The 22970-nt window shown below is 33.4% G+C and overlaps 1 protein-coding gene across 1 annotated transcript; it reads left to right on the top strand.

Moving 5' to 3' along the window:
• Positions 1-1237: 1237 nt before the first annotated feature.
• LOC143575691 (ABC transporter G family member 12-like) lies at positions 1238-11159 on the top strand. Its single transcript, XM_077059989.1, has 9 exons — positions 1238-1636; positions 7304-7383; positions 8029-8493; positions 8650-8772; positions 8923-9057; positions 9128-9415; positions 9492-9764; positions 10410-10517; positions 10665-11159. The coding sequence occupies exons 1-9, from the start codon at positions 1384-1386 to the stop codon at positions 11019-11021; spliced, it is 2082 nt and encodes a 693-aa protein (XP_076916104.1). The 5' UTR covers positions 1238-1383; the 3' UTR covers positions 11022-11159.
• Positions 11160-22970: the final 11811 nt, after the last annotated feature.

A 22970-nucleotide genomic window follows, 5' to 3' on the forward strand; every position in this document is an offset into this window, starting at 1 on the left:
AGCAATAGGGCAATTTGACCAATCCCAGTTTATGCAATCGATAATTGCACAAACTATAATATGCGGTGTCGTAAGAGTGTTGATGAATTACAAATGTACACCTTTGTTAAACCATAAAATGTAGTTTACGTCAGGCGTCTTCCGTTTGATGAGTATACAAAAATTCTATCTCCAAATCGCTAACAACTTGTAAATGTAAAAATAGTTGGCAACTCATTAGTTAGCGGCGCCGAAAATGACTTTCGTTATACGTGCAATTCTCAAAAATAAAAAAAATAAAATAAATAAAAAATAACCCTGTACCAGTTAGTTATGAGTTGCTTCACGATCACAAAAAATGGGGGATCATCTTGTAACTCGTTGCGAACTTTCTTTATGTTGATGTCTAAGTTGGAGGCCCGCACCAACTGCACAAATTATTACCTCATCTTCCTAAGATTAGTTTGACTACATGAGCTATCCATATTTAAAAATAAAATTGGAGAGTTTTAAAGTTTTTTAATATGAGAATATGAAATGTTTAAATGTTTCTGCTGTATTTGTAGAATCGTATTTAAAAAAACTAGACTAGAATTTATTAAATTAAGCCAACGACACTTTATCGGTCATATCAAGTTATCAACCAACGCCGTTTCTCGCTTCATGCTTTCACCCAAAATGCCAATAAAAGAGATTACAAGTTTGTGATGAATTCCATTTATTTCTTTGTTTACAATATATCTATCATGATTAGATAGAAAAAGCAAAGCAACACCAGTGAAATACACATGTACTAGAAACCTTGTTTTCAACATTTTCTTATGTTTCTGTGGGATTTTAAGGCTTTTACAATCGATTTTTTCCACTTAACAACTCTGATAAGCGTGACCACTCGAGTATATACTCGATCGAAGGTCTCTACATAGTTTGATTTTCTAATATGCTACAAGAGTTCCAACTTTGAGAGCATTTTTCCAACTAGAATATATATATTGTTATGATGTATGTATGTATGTATGTATGTAATTTATTACAGTATATGGGTTAAGTTTGAACACAAATCTCACTCAGTCTCCTTAAGTAATATACCCAAATAGATATGCAGTTATACACACAAAGAAAGCAAGTGTATTATAGTATTACACATCTATACACATTACACCAACTTCCTGAGCACTATTCATGGCAGCATTAAAATTTACTTTGCCACATTGAGTGGCAAAATGACACTATACTTTCTTTTTTGGTAATAACATCTTCTCAGACCAGAAAGCCCTTTGTTCTATCACCCTCTTGTCTAAGACATTAATCAACCTCACCAACCCATGACCCACCCCACCACCTATATATCCATGCAACAAAAAACAAGTCTTAACACAAGCTAGGTTATTGATTAAGTGAGATATGGAGATAGAAGTGGCAGTGGGTCATGAGGTGGTGGGATCAATGGATGGTATCGGTGGTGGTCGTGTCGGCGGTGACGCTTTTGGTGCTTATTTGGTATGGGAAGATTTGACAGTGGTGCTTCCAAACAATAGCAATAAACCAACAAGAAGGATATTGAATGGGTTGACAGGTTTTGCTCAACCAGCTAGAATCATGGCTATTATGGGTCCTTCTGGTTCGGGGAAATCAACACTTCTTGATTCTGTAGCAGGTTTGAATATTCTTTATTTGGCTATATATTATTAGCATAGAAATATATACTTGTTAATTGTTAATGTCATATAAGAATATAACCACATTTCTCAACCCCTCAAAAATATATATATTTTTTTGTTATCTATTTCTGTGTTTCTATATTTATTATATTAATATGTAACAATTACTGCTTACAAATGTGAAGATTTTATAGATGCTATAAAGATTTCACTAGCTTTAAACAGTAAAATTTCTAAATATGTTTTTTTTATTCTTTTTTTAATGACAAACAAACATAGAAGGCATGGGTACTCCGTACGGCGTATGGGGTGACTCAATGGCAAAAGGCCACCGCCAGCTAGCCCAACCCAACCGTACGAAGCCCTTAAGCGCTCCAAGTTATCTGCAGTTTCAGGGAAAACCCACACGCCCGAAGGCCCACTGGTGGTAATTCTAAATTTGGGTCTTCATTGAGAAACGCATGCTTCTTACCACTACACCGCATTGAAGGGCGTTTTTTAATTCTAAATTTGAGCTTTTTTTTTAATTTGAAAAAATTCATGCTTAAATAGAGCGCAAAAGCAAACCTTCATAAAATCTCACTTCAGCTTAAAATGAGATCCCAAACTTTATTTAAAAACACCAATCTTTTTCCTAGCAACAAGCCCTTTAAAAAAATTAGAATTGTATAACTTGTATTGTTTGAGAAAGAGTGGGGGGCGCCATTTGTTCGCATCTACGTTCGCTCTCACTCACAAACCAAGTCCATGGACTTCACCTCCAAGTCCTTTGCGTTACCACATCATCTACAAGATTCTACATCTTGGGATGGGAAGCCCGTTGTGGTGCTCCTAGGTTATTTTCCAGGTGAAAAAGACGATATCTGATAAACTTTATTGTCTCAATATTAATTGTTGGTTCTAAGTTCTAACTTATAGTGAAACTATTAATAATTGAATAAAGGATTTTGGTAAGATTGGGTTTGGTCAAAATAAATATATCTTAAACATTTTAATTTTATATTCTTTTTGTATGGGATATATAATAATAATAATAATAAATATCTAAATAAATCAGTTGTAACGTTAATTTGTACATATGCAAACGAGAGGAGCCAAACCGGTATCGAGTCAAGCTTATACGAGCTGGACGTAAACTCATTTGAGGCTAGCGAAGCTCGTTTATTAAGCGAGCTATGATGCGAACTCAGATTTCATATATAAACTTACAGATTCACGAGTCTAAATAAATATACTATTTATAGAAATATGTTATTTTTATTTAATATAATACTTCTCGTTTATACTATATAAGTATTATTTATGATAAAATTAATCTATCTACCTATTCTAATAAAGTAAAATAAATAGGACACTTGTCATGTTTTGGTTAATTCTCATAATTTTTTTCCTCCAAAACTAATATACCCTAATATATGTAATAAATCAATAATTATTCACTTTCCTTTTACACTATATTTATATAATATCTATATATTTTTTATAAATATAAATATTAACATATTATTTTACTATATATTTCAAAATACTTTGTGAATTCCAAAAACCAACAACAAATCATGTTTCTCAAATGAAAATTGTTTCCGGTTTTTTGTGGAAATTAAATTTGATTTTATGAGTCATAAGTTGGTAAATAGATTATTTGGTACAAATTAACTACATTTAGGTCAAAATTTGTTACGGGTCAAAAATGAAATTTTTGAGTATTTTTAAAAGTTTGAGAATGCAAAATAGATTTATCGTCAAATTTGTTATGGGTTCAAAGTGTTGACTTTAAAATGTCAAAAGTATGAAATTTAGAATTTTAAATATGATTCGAGTTTCAAGTTTACTTTTAAGGGCATTTTTTGAAATAATCCAAAGGTTCGGGATTTGGCAAATTAACTATTTTTCCCTCAACTATTAAAATTTAAGAAAAGATTGTGAACACTTTTGACATGCCACCCCCATGCCTATCAATGCTTCTAACTTTTATCAAATTTGAAATATTTATGTCAAAATTAATTTTTTCTTCAATTGTGATCAGAACGTTGTATATGAAGCATGCCATGCAAAACTATGCTCAAATGAAACAAAATATTCACAAAATTGAATGGGTTAACATGTTATTTTTTATGTTGTCATTATGACAACGTCGAGAAGCCCTCTGAAAGTTATCAAAATCTTTTTTATGGTGTAGCTCAGAAAAACATAGTTCTTGAAGAACATCCATTGCTACAATTTAATATCCTACTTTCTTTTGATGGGTGGTAAATTGATAAATATATCAATAAAGATAACGTCTCTTTTGTATTTAGGCTGAGTGGTTATAACTACTATCGTATGAGAAGTCTTATTTTCGAAATGGGTTCATAACCAAAATTCTTTCAATTATACATATATGACACCGATAATGAATTTTTTAATAGAAACCGGGTACGATTTTGCAAGGACATTTTTTTATTAAGTTCATTTAAAAAAATCGTGTTGTGATACAAATAAACTCAATTTATGTACACATTGTATATATATAAGGATAGATGTAATACATTTTTTTCATATACGCTATGTAATTATTTGTTTTAGTTATAATTTTATAATTTGAATTATCTCGTATGTAACACGGGCTCTAAAACTAGTTAGATAATATACCAAAGTTATAACGATAAAAACCCAATTGAGTTGTGAAAACTCTAAAAACTCATTCTCAACCACATGTTTTTAATTAAAGATTAAATCTTGTGGTCCACAATTAAAGTTAATAAAAAATGTTAAAGTTTTCTTACACTTTCTCTCTCATGAAAACATATATAAATTACTAAAAAAAATAGCAAAATTTTTTTTTATGTTTTCGAAGTTTTGTATTAAATGTTACAACGTATATTACATGTTACAAAAAAAACGATGTTACATAGGTTTTCACGGGTTTTCTCAACTCAAGAGGGTTTTCAAAGGATACTTCTCCTATATATATATATATATATATATATATATATATATATAGGCTAACTATAAAATGAAAATCCACTTGAGTTGTGAAAACTCTAGAAACTCATTCTTAACCATATATTTTTAATTAATGTTTAAATCTTGTGGTTCACAATTAAAGTGAATAAAAAATGTAAATATAAATATAACTTTTTATTTTTTCTGAAAACATATATAAAAATTAGTAAAAAAATGTTAAAAAATAGCAAAACAATTTTTTTTGATGTTTCAATGTTTTGTATTAAATGTTACAACATATATTACATGTAACAAAAAAAAGATGTTACATAGGATTTTCACGGGTTTCCCAACTCAAGTGGGTTTTCATTTTAACCTTACCCTATATATATATATATATATATATATATATATATAAATATATAATAACTAGTACATTCATAAATAGTAAACTACTTGAGTTTGAGCTTGAAAAACAACTTACAAGCAAGGCTCGAATTCTAGGTTTAGAGTTTGAAACGAGTCAATCTATGTGAAGCTTGAACTATTAAGTTATATGAGTCAAACTCAAGTCTAGACGAGCATGGAAAGTCGGAATACACTCGACTTGCTTACACTCTGTATAGGAATGAAATTAAAGTCACGTTGTTTATAGACTAAACTCAAATAAGAAAGGAGTTTAATTGGTTGATTTATAGCATTCCCAATAAGATCTCTATCTCTATCTTTAAAATTTAACTAAAAAACACAATTTATTTAATTTATACATCATTTTCTAAAAACCTCTCCCAACCTATTCTCCATTCCCATCTCTATATTCTTTTTTTATTATTTTTTTTCTTTTTCTTCCATTTATAATCTTAACTCTAACTATTTTTTCTTATTATCATTTTCATATAAATTGATTTCTAATATATATTTATGGAAGGGTAATTGGAAATGGAGTGTTATGGCAACACTCTAAATTTGGAAGCTTCCTATACCATTTTATTAAAATTTAAAAATGGAGTTTGGAGATAGAGAATGGGTTGGAGTGGTTATTTAGATAATTTTTCTAAATTTTATAAATGGAGATAAATATAGAGAACCAATTGAGAATGCTCTTAGGAGTACGCCGTCGGATTGATCGATTGGTTTGAATATACTACAAGTAATAACCTAGGTCTCTCGATTACCAATGGGGTCGGTGGCTGATGGCCCATTGCAAAGGCAAAACCTTTCAAACATCAAAGTTAAAGGATTTGAGTTCAAATTTCCTAACAAAAAAAATCTCCGTTCACAAAAAAGAAAAAAAAAAGAAAAAGAAAAAAACGTACTGAGTTGAATGTGAATCGGCAATTTGGTCGAAACACAAATTAATGAGAATTACGCACAAAAAAACTTAACTGTGGCAGAGTGGTGGTTTGAGCTCATGGGTGGTCGGTTGGCCTTATTAATTACATATTTACACTATCAATATTTTAAACATTTAATCTTTTTGTTTACTTTTAAGCATTTAAACTTGGTTTGAGCTCATAAGTCATAAAGTACGTTTATTGGGTACCTTTGTAGAATATTTATAATTTAATAGCGAATTTTTTTAACCTAAAATCAAGCTATCCGGCTTATGAAAACATATAAAAATCAAAATTAATATAGGTGCTCTCTCCATTTGAAGATTGAATGTTCAAATCCCTCAAAAGATTCTTCTACAAAATTTTAGGAAGCAAGTTTAGCCAAATAGTAAATCAGTTTTTTTACATTTAGATATAAAAATAACATTTTTAATTAACTTTCTTAATCATAAAATTTTTCTATTCATTTCTTTAAATTATAAAAACCAGAATGTATTCTCTTGAATTATGAAATCCCTAATCTATTCAGTTTAATATAGCACGAGTATTGTATATTACTTTAAATAAACACACAACACATATTGACTACAACGAGGCATCTATCATCGTTACAATAGTGCGCTAAAATCATTAAACCGAATGTTCAAAATATTCAATCTTTGTTTTACAATAGTGCGCTAAAATCATTAAATTGTTTGTTCAACTTTACATTGACGCATGCACAATTGCACATATATTTAAACTTGAACAAATTTTCGTTATTATAAACCACGACATATAACGTAAGTTTTAAATTAATCAGATTTTTTATTCAATGTGTAAATGCTGTTTCATTTTTACACATTTGCCACACATCAGTCCATCATCAACTGATGGAGTTGATTAGTTAATTAAATGCCATATTATGTTTCTGATAAAGAAAGAGATACATGGTACTTTATTATTAAGTTATATTAAAAGAAAGTAACAAGTACTGTACTTGTCACACTGTTCTTTCTTAATGAGATTAGTAATTGGTTTATTACTATCAAAATAATTTTTATTTATTTTATTTTTTTGAACGACAAATTTCTGTCAACTGCGGACTTGAACTCAAAATTACGCTATTATTTTGGTCTATATAATTAATTTTAATTAAAGAATTACAGGTAACCCATAGACAAACTGCTTGTAATTCTACTCATCAAAATTAGCATGACAATAATCCAATTCTACCAAATATGAAGAATGTTGATTGGTCATGCCATTATCATACATATATTTAATGTTTCTTGTTCACCTGCATTGGATCACTTGTCTTCTAATAACATTAATTTGTGATCATTTAGAGGTGGATATATAAATTCCATTGTAATTTCTGTTGTATCTCTAACTTATATATATATTTTTTATAACTGAATGCAGGAAGATTAGCTGGAAATGTCATAATGACTGGAAACGTCCTACTGAACGGAAAAAAAGAGAGGCTTGATTATGGCGCGGTTGTAAGTAATGCGAACTAACCGTCTTACATATAATCAAGTTTACACATTGATTCTTAACTATATAGGTTATTGTAGAAATTTTAAGTTTTTTTGGTGTGGTGCTGTTTTTTTTTAATATTGGTTTGAAATAATCTTATTATGCCCTATTGGGAAATAACAATCTCAACTTCACTCTTGGCCGATGCCGGTCCCAACTAAAGGCGTATGTTTTACCAACGGTCCGCGGGACTGACAAAGTTAACCATTCGCTAGTCTATGCTTACGTGGCACGCCTAGTTTTCAATAAACATCCATGTGGCAACATTATGCGCCAATAATAATTCTTATTAAGAAAATTGGTTTTAGATATTCTCAACTATACCCAATTGATAAATAACAATCCCAACTAAAGATGTATTTTTTTTTCCAACGGTCCGCTAGACGTGCCGCGTAAGCAAAAGACTAACGGAGTTAACCATCTGTTAGTTGTCACTGTTGGAAAAAAATACACTTTTAGCTGGGACCGCAAATAGTGTATAGTTGGGATTATTTAAAATCAATTCTCCTTTTTTTCATTAACTTAATTAGGTTGCATTTCTTCTTAATGATGTAGTATTAATTAATGTGACATTTGAGTATGGTTTTGATTAAACATTTTGAACCTAGGCCTATGTCACCCAAGAGGACATACTAATGGGAACACTAACGGTCAAAGAAACCATTTCATACTCAGCAAAACTGAGATTACCAAGAGACTTAACTAAATCTGAGGTCAATGGAATTGTTGAAGGAACAATAATGGAAATGGGCCTTCAAGATTGTGCTGATAAACTCATTGGCAACTGGCATTTAAGAGGCATAAGTGGTGGTGAGAAAAAAAGACTTAGTATTGCACTTGAAATCCTAACTAAGCCCACCCTGTTGTTCCTAGATGAGCCCACTAGTGGCCTCGATAGCGCGTCTGCTTTCTTCGTGGTTAAGGCCCTTAGAAGTGTGGCCCGTGATGGTAGGCGAACCGTTGTCTCCTCCATCCACCAGCCAAGTAGTGAAGTTTTCGCACTTTTTGATGATCTGTTTTTGTTGTCGGGTGGCGAAACAGTCTTCTTTGGTGAAGCCAAACAGGCCGTTGAGGTACTTGTGTTATGTACAATAGACGGAGGATACCTTATATTAGGCCTGATTAAGTGGGCCCAATATATATAAGGTATACTCTGTGAAATATATTTATTTATTATTTTAGTTAAACACATTTATGTATCTTAGTGATTTTAAAAAATGGAAATTTAGTTCTTTGCGGATGCGGGTATACCATGTCCAAGTCGAAGAAATCCTTCGGATCACTTTCTTCGGTGTATCAACTCTGATTTCGACAGGATCAACGCTACATTGCAGGGTTCTCAGAGACTAAGGGTACGTGCATTCTTTTTATCTTTTAGTGTGAAAATGGGCGTATGTGCGTATTACTAATGCGACAAGTTGAAAGGCGGATGAGTACGCCAAGCACGACCCTTTAGGCCTTTATCTAATTATTAGTAAACAATATTGTTTTATGTACCGCAGGACACAAAAATCATCCGCACCACTACTTTATCTTGTTCGTCAACTGCGCAAATTAAAGGAATGCTTGTTTATAAATACAAATCCTCAACATATGCAGCAGCTGCAACAACCAGAATAAAAGAAATATCAACCATTGTAATTAACTAACTCTCTTATAACTTAAACACAGTAAGATATCATTGTTTTAATTGTTTCAAATTGATAGGAAGGTCTAGTGGTTGAAACAAAGGGTACTGGAAGCAAGGCCAGTTGGTGGAAGCAGCTAAAAACATTAACAAAGAGATCTTTCATAAACATGAGTAGAGATGTGGGATACTATTGGTTAAGGATAGGGGTGTACATTGCGGTATCTGTTTGTGTCGGTACGGTTTTTTACGATATTGGAACAAACTATCACGCGATGTTGGCTCGTGGAGCGTGTGGTGGATTCATTTCGGGCTTTATGATCTTCATGTCTATTGGTGGCTTCCCTTCGTTCATCGAAGAAATGAAGGTGCATATAACTTGTTGGTAATTTTAGTGTTATCAAGTTCGGAGATAGTATAACGTAATGATTTATTTTTGCGTAGATTTTCCAAAGGGAAAGGCTTAACGGGCACTATGGCGTTGGCGTGTTTATTCTTTCGAACTTCTTATCTTCCTTCCCGTTCTTAACGATAATGTCGTTCAGTACTGCAGCAATTACTTACAACATGGTGAAGTTTCATCACGGGTTCTACCGGCAAATGTATGCTTGCCTTGATCTTCTGTTATCCATTGCTGCTGTCGAGAGTTCCATGATGGTTATTGCTTCCTTTGTTCCTAATTTCATGCTGGGAATCATCATCGGTGCCGGTTTCATAGTAAGTTTCACTAATTCGTTTAATTAGCCTTTTATTGACGCAAAGCGAAAACACGAAGGATAATGGAGATAATCATAAAGAAGCTAGTATATTATTGAATGACATTAGCCAATCAACGGATTGCGCATTTTTACACTAAAAATATAATGATTTGAATATGCAAATTTTGAGGAGAATCTTCTATGATGAAATAGGAACTCCAAATGACGGAATTTGAGCCTGACAACCGGCCCGTTGATATCTTTTCGTCCACTACTTATGGGTCTGTAACTCCACTAGTAGCCCAAATTTTTCGTTATTTATGCCGGACCATTTCCAGCCCGTTTTCTCATGTCTATGTGGTCCCAGTTAGGAGTCGGCTAGCTTTTGGACAGTGGCAGATCTAGACATAAATTTCAAGGGTAACGTTCAAAAATTTTTTTTTGCTGTATTTCATACAATGTAAACGAAAAAACAGAAACACGATACTTGGGGTGCAAATTTCTCCTATTCAGTTTTTGAAAGCTTGAAATCGAGTCGTTACATGTTCTTTTACTTTATTGAATGTTTCTCTTTCGACTGCACAAATTAAAGCCCATATCATTGAGTTTCTTGAATTATATATGCACAAAATACGTAAAATCTGAATGAAATCTTGATTTACAGGGTGTGATGATGATGACAGCAGGGTTCTTTCGTCTCCTCCCTGAACTTCCAAATATATTCTGGCGATATCCGGTTTCTTACATCAATTATATGTCATGGGGATTGCAGGTAATACTGTCTAAAAGCAGCAACTAAATGCTCAAGTGTACCTTTTTCGCAGCTTGTTGTCCGTTGCCTTTTGTATCAACATAAACACTACTTTTAATGAAATATAGTACAATATCTAATAATTTTCTATGCATTTTTAATTCTTAGGGAGCATACAAGAATGACATGATTGGGCTGGAGTTTGATGCTGAATACGAAGGCGAACCAAAGCTAACCGGAGAGATAATACTAACAACCGTGCTAGGGATCCCACTCAACCATTCAAAGTGGTGGGATTTAGCAGCAGTGATGGCGATTATTTTCCTTTACCGACTGTTATTCTTCGTTATTCTCAAGCTGAAGGAGCGAGCTAAGCCGATGGTTAGAGAAATTTATACCCGAAGAACGCTAAATCATCTGAAGAAAAGAGCATCTTTCAGGAAAACTTCACCATTTCCTTCGAAGCGACACCAGCCTGCGTATTCGTTGTCATCTCAGGAGGGGCTTAACTCACCACTTCACTAGATTAATTTGGTTATGTTTGGAAGATTTGATTAATGAATCATGTGTTTTGTTTCTAGATGCATGGTTACAATATAGTTAAATGTAGACAGTTTTAAAATATGCAAATCACCAAGGTCTGAACTAAAAGTGATTTTGATTATTGATGGTTACTTTGGTACTCTACATGTGTTAGAAATTGGCTCTTGTTTTATAATGTTGTACTCTTTTAAGTTTTAAATTAACAATAATAAAAAAGGTTAGGGTGTAGAACCGCACAAACGCTTAGGCATTCGCAGCGGAGGGGCTAAACACGCCATTTTTTCATGCCATGTCAACGACTCAACGCTATGTAGACACGAGGGCCTTTTCTGGTTTTGTGCGTAGTGGTTGAAGTATTGTAATGAATAAATAAATTTTATATTATATAAATAAATTAAATAGTTAAAAGAAGTGGGTGAAACAGGGGTTTATTATTGATTGGTTAAGCAAGTAGCGTCCTTATAAGTGCCACCAACGCCACAAAAAAACACTGGGTTTTTAATTGAAAACTCCCACATTGGTGGGTAGTGGTGTTTGGGCGTTTTTAAGCAAAAACGTGGGTGGTGAAGGCCCACTACGGATGCCCTTATGGATATGGCTCATGGGCCCAAGGTGTATGGCCAAGCCTGGGCCAAAAACCTTGTTACTAGAGCATTTCTTAAGTCAAATACGAATCCAGTTTTGAATTTTCAAAGCGGGTTAGCATTGTAACCAAATTTCAAATTCGGCTTTTAATTGGATTCAAATTTATGATTTTAGAACTAAATTATTTGATTATGAATTATATATGTCACATTATTTTATAAACAAGCTCATATATTTTTTTTAACATTATCAAGTACATACATTTAAATTAGAATTATTTATAGAAATATTAGTTATAGTTACAGTTTAGGTTGCATGTTTGAGTTATCAACTTATCAGGTTTTATTTTGTTAAAAGTTACTTTTAAAACTAACTTCCAATTATGTAAAGGGTTAAAATAACTAAAAATACTCTTTTAAAGGACAATTATTGTAATTAACTCAAAATTTTAAACCAACAAACTATTTATTTAACTTACTAATAACATGTTTGGGATTGAGTTTGAAAAATGTTTATTGGCTTTTTCAAAAAGCCATTTTAAATAGTCAGGATTTGGAGTTTTTAGAAAACTGATTTTTAACCATTTTCAAAAGCTAAAGTAAGAAATATTTTTGTGATTGCCAAACACATTTTAATTTATTGGCTTTTTGAAAACGCCAATAAGGCAATAAGAATTTTTCAAACTCAATCCAGACATGCCAAAAAAAAAACAACGGATTTTGGGCATAACATCATCATACATCAATATGAAGCGATCATTCGGTTTCGCCACCTTTGTCGACTCTTCCTCTCTTACCCAAGTTTGAAGCAGCGTAACAGTTATATAACATGCCAACCTTTTGACTTTGCCAACGGTGGATGAGAAAAATGTCGATCTCGACCAATTCTGATGTATATGTTCTAGTGTAATATTGTTCAGCAACAGTACACATGAAAATTATGATCAACTTCATCCCTTTCGAAAACCAAAATAACTCACATTGCATCAATTTCATCCCTTTTGAAAAACAAAATGAAATTGTAAATATAGTTAAACTTTAAAACACCACATTGTATGGTTGGATCAAAGTTGACAAAATACAAAGAATCCTCCTAGGACCTAGGTTGTTGGTTTAGGCTTAATTAACATACTTGTTAGGCCCAGTTCTTCTAAGCGACAAGCTTTGTGTTGTGTCAATCGTTGTCTTGCTTTTTTCAGGTCGAATCTATGGGTTGAGCTGGATGTCTGGATTAGTTCAGTTACATAATAGGTTAAAACTTAAAACCAAACCTATACTTAATATTCCAGTTTTTAGATCGAGCCAAGTGTCATTTTCATCGCTAAGATTTGACATTTAGATAACTATAGTACAATAACTTTTTTCTTTTTTACATCTGAACCCTAGAGGTTTCACGATTCTAGTCAATTTCATCTAAATTGCTAACTCCGTCTATTTTCCATCGTTAGATGAGGGGCAAAATTGTCTTCTTTTATTTGTTTTTGTAAGTTAAGGGACTTAATGAACTTTATGGGTGAATGATTTAAAATGGTTTTAGTGCAACTAGTTGGCAGGGGATTCCGAAAGGCTTATCACTCGCACACAACCAATTTTACCAAATTTCGAATCCTAAAACAATTGTGTTCTCCCATGTTAGTGGTGTTAGGATCTAGGGCACACACAAACATGAAAAATACTCAGGGCCGACTCAACGAATGTGAAGGCCTAAATCGAAATAAGATTTTGGGGGCATTTTTATGACAATTGTTAAGAAAAAAAAAGTGTTTACTACAAGTTTTGAACTCATAACCTATACTTTAGTAACAACCAAGCTTATCACCACACCAACACATTACTTTGAATTTACTTTACTCATTATAATATATCTATACATAATGGTTTTTTGGACTTGGAGGCTTTAATGATGTATGGACCTAAAGCCCTAACTTGTTTTTGCTGGCCCATAGGCCGGCCTTGACAATAATGCAAGAGAAAAATAAATGAAGATGAACACTCGAGATTTACGTGGTTCGGTCTAGATTGACCTACGTCCATAGGCTGCAATCAGGGTATTTTATTATTGCTACTGCCTCACTCATGAGGAATTACAAGTACAAAGATTACAATATATAGAAACTAGTCTAAGATTTCTAGCTTAGGGAACAAGAAACATAAACAGGTCCTAATAAAGAGATATAGGGCCAGCCCAAAACCTTCCACGTCTTCTATCTTCATTAAGCCCAAACAATTAGTCTTCAAGTAAACCGGGCCCAAATTGAGCCCAAGCCTCCACAAACCCAACAATCTCCCACTTGGAGGCTTTATAAACTTCAAGCTGCCATCCGCTGCGAATACTCGTACCTCTAGTAATCTCCTCGACTCATATGGTTGCAGCCGCCTTCTCATCAGATAACCTTAAGGCCCGTTGAAGCTCCTCCGAGCTCCAACACATCAGTCATGGCTAAAACTGCCGTTGGCTCGTCCTTTATCCCTACCGGCTCCCACTTACACAAACTGTCGGATCCTGGAATACCCCGAGAACAAACACTCTCCATAGGTAGTAGGTAACCTTCTGTAGAGACTTTAACAGATGGAACACTGGTTCTTTTAACCCACTATCGTCTGGTAGATGTAACTGAAGCTTTGACTGACTAACTATCAGTGCTCCCACTGCCACGAACACCTTTGACTTATTTTCTTGGACCCTTCCATACACGCTCAACCTGAATCTGACATGTGGCTTTGTGACCGGATTTTGACTTTCTTCTGAACTAGGGCGGTTACTCCTTCAGACCGAAAACTAGCCACGCACAGCAAACCTCTCTTCCTCGAGCTATGACAAGATTACCTTTAACCACCTTCCACTGCCCGTTCCCGAACTTAACTTCATGCCTCTGATCATCCAATTGCCCAACTGAAATCAACAATCTCTTTAGACCTGGAATAACCCTGACATCTCTCAAAGTCCATGAACCAGCTGAAGTCTTCAAATCAATGTCACTCATGCCCGTAACATTAAGAACTTCGTTGATTGCAAGTCTTACCCTTCCAAAATCACCAAACTTTAGATTATTTATCGTCTCACTGAAGTGAGTGGCATGAAACGATGCATCAGAATCCACAACCCAGGAATCAACGTTACTCTCAAAACTACAAACCAAAGCCTCATCACTAGTGACCCAATCATTTATGTCGTCTTCTGTAACATTCACTTCTTTCTTACCATTCAGACACTTATTCCTGAAGTGTCCTGTCTCTTTACAATTTCAACATTCAATATCTTTACGAATCTTAAACCGACTCCTCTTCCTGCTCCCATTGTCTCGTTGCTTTCCCCTACCTATGCCTTTTGTAACTAACATATTGCCTGATGATTCACTTGAAATTCTGGGTCTTGAATCTTCTCCAAGAAACAAGTCTCGAATCCCATCAAAAGTAATTTTTGTAGAAGAACTACAAACTACAACCACTGTTTGAAACCAACCGTCCAGCAAAGAAGATAATAACAAAAGGCCTTGAACTTCATCATCAAACTTAATGTCGTCTGGCACTAAGCGAGACAAGATCGAATTAAGATTATTAATATGCGTTGCAATAGACTGACCCTCTTTCATTCTGGTAGTCACTAACTCTTGGATCGAATAAGATAGACATTATTTGCTTCTGAAGGCTTCTCATACATGTTGGATAATGCCTCTATCATACCACGCCCTGTGGTTTACTTCATGATGTTAAACGCCACATCTTCCGACAACGATAAAGTAATACAAGCCCTAGCCTTCTTGTCTAACTTCTTCCAATCTGCTTCTGACATCTTTTCTGGTTTTTCATCTTCTAGCACTATATACAAGTCTTTCTGACAGAGTAGCGCTTCAACCTGCATCTTCCACCAACCAAACTTTTGTCTATCAAACTTCTGTATCGAAAGATTTCCGTCTTCTGCCATAACAACGACTAAACAAAAACTTGGATACAAACAGAGACATACACAACAATGGCACGAGCTTGAACTTAACGACTGTTTTACTGAACTCTGTTAAACAATTAGCCTATTCAATGCACAACGGAATTACGAACTTGATAATTAAACTGAAACTTTAAACATAAACGATAAAATTTGACAACATTGTTGGCACTGGTTCTTGATCTCCGAAATCGGTCTCTTTGATTCAACAAACTGTTCTTTGCAAAAATAGTATATGAGTTCGGCCTTATCGAAAAACACAATAACACGGACGGTAGACTGCCAATGGCTGAAAAAACTACTGTCGACTCAAAACCTGTCTTCCTTCTTGGTTATCAAAGCAAACTAAAGCAATAAAATTGCTTTTAACTTCCTAATGTGAATACAAGCTGAAAACCTCAAAAAAATAAATAAATAAATAAACAAAAGTGGGCATATACTCTTTTGCCTATCTTTATTGGTGTGAGCACAAGCAAAACATAATGTATCATTGCTTTCTACCTTGGTAGATTTAGCATAGCAACAAAGAAAGTACCTCTTGTTTACCTTTGTCTTTCTCTAATGTTAACAAAAAATACAAAGCCAATTACTAACAAGGTGGATGATGGTTATGTAACCTGTGTAAACCTCACAAACAACCCAAAGTTCCAAACACCTTATCTCAACCCAACCGAAAACCTAGATCGACAACCTATTTCTCTAGCGATGTGTTTTCCCTGTGTAACGAACCTAAGCTCCGATACTGCAAGAGAAAAATAAACGAAGATAAGCACGCAAGATTTAAGTTGTTCGGTCTAGATTGATCTACGTCTATGGGCTGCAACCATGGTATTTTATTATTGCTACTACCTCACTCATGAGGAATTGCAAGTACAACGATTACAATATATAGAGACTAGTTTAGGGTTTCTAGCTTAGGGAACAATAAAACATACGCGATCCCTAATAAAGAGATATTGGGCCGCCCAAAACCTCCCACGTCTTCTATCTTCATTAAACCTAAATAATTAGTCTTCAAGTAAACCGTGCCTAAACCGAGTATAAGCCTCCACAAACCCAACAAGTGGCATACACTTGTGGAATCGTACTGGAACCCATGTTATTTATATAAAGGTATAAAACAAAGTTCCCAACAAATAACATATTTTCTTTATATAAAATATAAGGGTTGATTTTAGTGTACTCGATACCATTAATCAAGTTAAGCAAAGCATCAGTTTCTGGATTGGTTTAGTTATTACAACTATGGGGCTCCGGTCGCTCCGCAATATGGTTACTTGATTTAGTCGGCAATTGGCATTTGACTTCTTCCAAGAACAATAATTGAAAAAAAGAAGGAAAAAATCATGTTCTAGCAGAGATTATGACATGACATGACATGTTGGACACATCATAGACTACTAATAGTGATAAAAATGTTTCTCTCTATAACTCGCTATTAGGTTTCAGGTTTGTAACTTTTAAACTCTAGGCTAAATAACACTATATGGATGTCATTTTACTTCCTTTCTACAGTGTCATATAATATCCTACTTTATTCTGCTATTTTTCACAATATCATGGAAATGGTCACCAACTCACTAAGACTGTGTGTAGTGGAGCCCCAATGGGGCGTTTTGCGTCATGTGACGTTACATAATCATAGGGGCATTTTGACAAAAATGGGTGTAGTGAATGGAGCTCATACCAATCATTATCTTATTATTATTATTATAATTTTAGGTTTATTAAATTTTAATAATCCTAATTAAATGTTATTAGCCAATAATAATCCCAGCTGAGTTTACTCTCTCCAGTGGTTTTAAATTTAAAAAACTTGGCCCTCATTAATCCCCCCACCCCCCCTGACTAAAAGAACTTAACACCGCTGTATATATATTTTTTTTCTAATTTCAAATAAATGTTTTAGGGTTTTCAAATAAACTTTTTATTTCTATAGTTTTAGCTCAGTTTGTCTGATGGTCTGTATATTTGTTATGGAGTTGTGAGTCACTCTCGAAGCAAGCTCTCTATTTCTATGGATAAAGTTAAGCTTTGCTTACATCTCACCCTCCCCATACCTAACCAATCGCTTTGAAATTTGTGTAATTTACTGGGTAAGGTTGCTGCAATTACTTTTAAACATATATTTTTTTCATATAATTTCATATAACTTTACAGTTCTTTATAAAATTAATTGTGAGAATACCGTTTGTGAAGTGCTAATTTTTATCTACTCATCCATATAAATTTTACTTAAAAACGAGTTATTAATTGTAATATACAAGTGATCAAAGCAAAAGCATAAACATATATGTAATCAAAGCTAGCTCATGATTTAGTTTTTTCGTTATAAAATATAATGCCCTTTACCTTCTCTTTAATTTAATAATATAATATAATGTCTTGTAAGATTTATGTTTTGAACAAAGATTCCTTTGAAATCGAACAAGCCAAATATAATTTATTTATTTGTTCTTTATAGTGACGAACAAATACTATATGAACATCAGTACTGGTATTGTTTCTATGGTTTCTTGACTTCCATCGCATTCCTGTTGGTGCCGTCACCGTGACGAACATAATCAATTCCGTCTGAATAACATTGATGCCGGATTTTGATCATCCAAACCAATACCGATATTCGTATTATGGTTTTCTATCAATGTCCAATATGCGACGATATCCTTTTCAGCATCTCTTTCAGTTGCTATACCAAATGTCACTATCGTAGCGGTACCGTAACAAACTGGCCGGATTACTACCAACCGAATAACACTACAAAATAGTTTATTTATCTTTAATGAAGAGCTTTATGCATGTCTATTTCATATTTGTTTGATAGTGGCTAATTTAAACGGGCAAGGCAATTTTAAATGACCATGTGCAGTTGCCTTTTGAAGTGGACCTACACTCCACAAATTTATTTTGGATGTATAGACAATAATGCAAGTATACAATCTATGCTGAATCAGTAATCCAAAAGAACTGTAAAATCTGAAAATAATATAACTATAAGCATCACATCAATTCGTGAATAAAGACGATGAGCGACAAGTGTATGCGCGCTAGTTTTTATAAACTAAAACACTATATGCATTATCTGATAGTACGCAGTATCATTGATTGCAAAATAAAGCGCCATGTATTAACATACCATGACTATTATTGAGTACGAACTTCGTTATCCTTAAATATGAACCAAAACATCACAACATATTATTTTTTTTCTTTAAAATATTATATAACAGTATTATACTCAACTAATGATAAAAAATTCAGTTTTATAATATAACTTTCTGTGTTTTTTTTTATAATATAACTTTATGTGAAAAAATAATAATCTATAAAAAGTTTATGTATGTTTCCAAAAAGATGGGTTAATACAAAAATCAATAACGGGTGACAATTAGGCCTAACTAGTATACATCCTGGGCATCAGGGAATGGTCATACGTGGAGAGGCTTTCATGTAATGGCCTCATTTGACGCCACCCCAACCCTTTCTTTTCATGCGTGACAGGATCAGCATAAGGACCGTCACACAAGTGTCATTTCCTTTTAAACCAATAAAAAAAATTCTTTTTTTTTTAATATTATTAAATAATGGAATGGTGGAGAACGACGGATAATGACTCATATCAAGACTTGTTGTGTTCCCAAGTTCATTTCAGAAGAGAAAGAAAAAGAAAGGAAAACTTTTCCTTTCCATTCTTTTCTGCATGTTCTCTATTTTTCAATTCCTTTCCTTTCTTTTTAATTCTTTCCAATTTGGAAAGAAAGTGTTTGTTTTTGTTTTCTGCTTTCTTTCTCTTTAATTCCATTCTTTTCTTTCCTTTAATGAATCTAGGCAACACAACATTTTATTCAATTCTCTTCCTTTCTTTTCTAAAAAAACTTGGGAACACAACCACCATTTTATTTCCTTCGGGTTCCTTTCCTTTCCTCTCTTTAACGAGACTAGGGAACACGGTGGAAGGGTGAGGTTGAATGATGTAAGAAAAGTTGATGAGCCACAGATATGACGAATGGGAGAAAATAACCAAATGAACAGTACCCCTTAGCCTTACCTCTATTCAACAAACATGTAAACCTATAATATCTTTTGGTTAAAAATAACTTTATTTTCAAAAGAAAAAATAATGTCCGCTATAACAATCTTAAATTATAAGCGTTTTACTTTCTTTTAGAATGGATAACTCACACCCCCTTCAAATATAGTCTCAAATCTCCGTCGATCATTTGACTCCAAACTGTTTGTTGCTCACCCCTAATTTCAGTAGCCGCAAACTTCTCTTTGTCATTCAATATATTTACTTTTTATTTGTTAAATTGGCTATAGTTGATAAAGCCGTTATTAGGTATATCCACAACAGCCATTCAAAAAGAAAAAAAAAAGAAGCTATATCCACAATAATAAACTTTATTAGGTATCTTATATAATAAAGCTAAAAAGATATGTTTACTTTTCACTTTCCATCTCCATGGCGAACAAGAAATTTAGTGGGTGTATTTGGATTGCCTAATCCTGGAAATAATAGCTCCAACTCCGAAAGTGTAAAAGTAACTAATGAATATGAAATAAAACAAAAATAAATAAATACATAAATAAATCCTAGACTCGATTGATGGTGATATTTTATAAGTATAATATAAATTATTTTATTAATCCATATCTCTTAATATCTTAAAAAGTAATAATAAATCTTATTTAAATTCTAAACTTAAACTAAATGTTTTATTTAATACTTGTCATCAGTCCTGAATTCTCATACCAAAGCAGAAAAAAGGTGGTAACATTGACATAAGAAAAGCAAGTAAATATAAGAACACATAAAATTTAAGAAAAATTTCCAAAATAAGTATTTATGAAAACAAATTTATAGTTTTAGGTATCATTTGCAAAAAATTCTAGAAATATGTATTATAAACTAGTCGTGACGAGTAGTTTGTAGAAACAATTAAAACTTGCTGCGTGTCCTTAAATTAACCATAATGAGCACGTTCACTAATCATTTACTCGTCACGACTAAATAAGTTTCATGCCTCGTGATCAATGCACACGAGTAATTCATAAGTCCTTTAGTCGCGACGACTAGTTTACCCGGTTTACATTCCCTACACGAGTAGTTTATTAGTAGTTAACTCGTCGCAACTAGTTTAACCTTATAATCCACTCGTCGCGACTAAAGGACTTATGAATTACTCGTGGGCGTTGATTACGAGGCATGAAACTTATTTAGTCGTAACGAGTAAATGATTGGTGAACATGCTCATTACAATTAGTTTAAGGACATTTGGCAAGTTATAATTGGTTTCTACAAACTACTCGTCACGACTATTTTATAATACCTAATTCTGGAATTTTTTGCAAATGATACCTAAAACTAGAAATTTGTTTTCATAAATGCTTATTTTGAGAATTTTTCCAAAAATTTAACACAAGAACATTCGCTGGTAACAAACATTGTCTATGGATCTAAGACATAATTACATGTACTAGTTACTAATCTAGATATCATTTGTGGGGTTTGCACCCTACTATGCAATCATAACTGAAGAGGCAGGGTATAAAACCCATCCAAGCATTAAAGCGCACCTTTAGGCGTTGGGTTACATCCCGTTATGCGCCAAACATTCCTTGACACCTTGGGAAATGTAGCGTCAAAGATCTTCATTGGTATAGTGCAAAAATGAAGTATCTTAATGAATGGGACACTTAGACAATAAGGGAATGACAACACATAGCTGATAGTACTACATAGTACAAACATCACCATCAGTCAACTGTTTAACCATCAACCTTCCAGGCGCACGTGGGAAATCTCTGATGGGTGAAATTCCTGACATGGCAGACGATTCATATCTTCTCTCCTCCAATCCGGCTATAAATATCACTCAAACCTCAAAGGTAAAGGGATCCGAACTTTAGGGCGAGAGCACTCTCTAGTGCTCCGCGATTATTGATATTCTTTGTTTACTTAATCTCCCATACTTATTCTTATGCCGGAGGGTGGTTACGAGAAGACCCCCCCCCCCCCTCTCCTTCTCTTAACAAGCTAACGGTGTTCTATTTTGCATGTGCTTACACTCAGATTAGCCGGATTACATTTAAACCCCCGTGGAAAATACTTGACCTCAACCTAAGGACTAAGTGATTAGACCAAGGGTTGAACCAGTATTTCTTCAGTAACAAACTAATCATGACTAAAACAACGCTAACTAAGGTGAATGGCATATTGTTACTAAATTTGTGTGTTTGAATCAAAGAAAGTTGCAAAAATGGGATCAAAAGTGCAGGAACTTATCTCATACATGAGAAAGTAATTAACCTTGAAATGGTTTATATGTAAAAGCCCTGCATTTATATTGTTTACTTAAACAAAAGAATAAATGGAGATTTAAAGGTACGAAACACCTTAACTCGTAGGTGCAATGTGGCACTTTATGTTTTGTTAAGAGGCTTGGACTAGAGAATCATGCTCGTAGGTTCAGTCACTTCTTTTCAAAAGACTGCTTGAGAGTTGCGTTTATATATATTAAAGGTGACTTCGATTTATCCTAAATACAAAAAAAGTCGTCGTTTTAAAAAATAAAAAAAATCAGGATATATTCAATTTGATAACTATAATATGTTTTTTTTTCCTATATATGTTTTAGTTGAAAATGGTCCATGCATGGATATTTGTAAAGTGAAATCAGGGTCCCTCACCCTTAAATCGCCCACTGGTCCACCTCGTTATTGTCCAAAAGGACGATATGGTAGCAAAGCCACAAAGAAATCTCAACCTCAAATAATTGATTATTGTATATATAGATAAAGTTGAGAGTTAGATTATTGATTACCAACAATGTAAAAACGGTCCATACTAATTAGTATTCCATGCATTAAAATGTGTGGCTTTAGAAAAAGAGAAGAAATATACGACAGGGCGGTTTAATAATTTTGAAGGCCCTAAACGAAGTAAAAAGTTGTGGGCACTTTAAAAAACTTTTAGATGTGAACCATCCTATTTTTTTGAGATTGGGATCGATAATAATATGAAATAGCAATGCTATTTTAGTTTAATGCAAAAGCTTAATAACAATCATAATGCATTATCTATTATCTATTATCATTACCACCTAAATCGTATTGTGTGATACTTAAGAGAAATGATAAATGGAAAAAATAGCTAAATACCTAACAATGATAAATAATAATTTAGCAATGTATGATTTTCTGTCTGAAGGTGGGTCATGGACATTATTTTATTGATTCGGTTTCATTTGTTTTTGGTCTTCTACACATCTAGGATGAAAATTATTTTTTGCGTTCCAATTCCAATACACATATGTAACCATTTTAAAAAAAAGGGAAATTTGAGAGCCTTATTCTTTTAGTGGCCCTAAGCCCTTGCCTAGCCTTCTAAGCCAATAGGTCCAC

This window comes from Bidens hawaiensis, unplaced genomic scaffold (genome assembly GCF_021521415.1).
Source record: "Bidens hawaiensis isolate Kalapana, Puna unplaced genomic scaffold, B.hawaiensis_p1.1 tig00001412_1, whole genome shotgun sequence".
Classification (NCBI taxonomy): Eukaryota; Viridiplantae; Streptophyta; class Magnoliopsida; order Asterales; family Asteraceae; genus Bidens; species Bidens hawaiensis.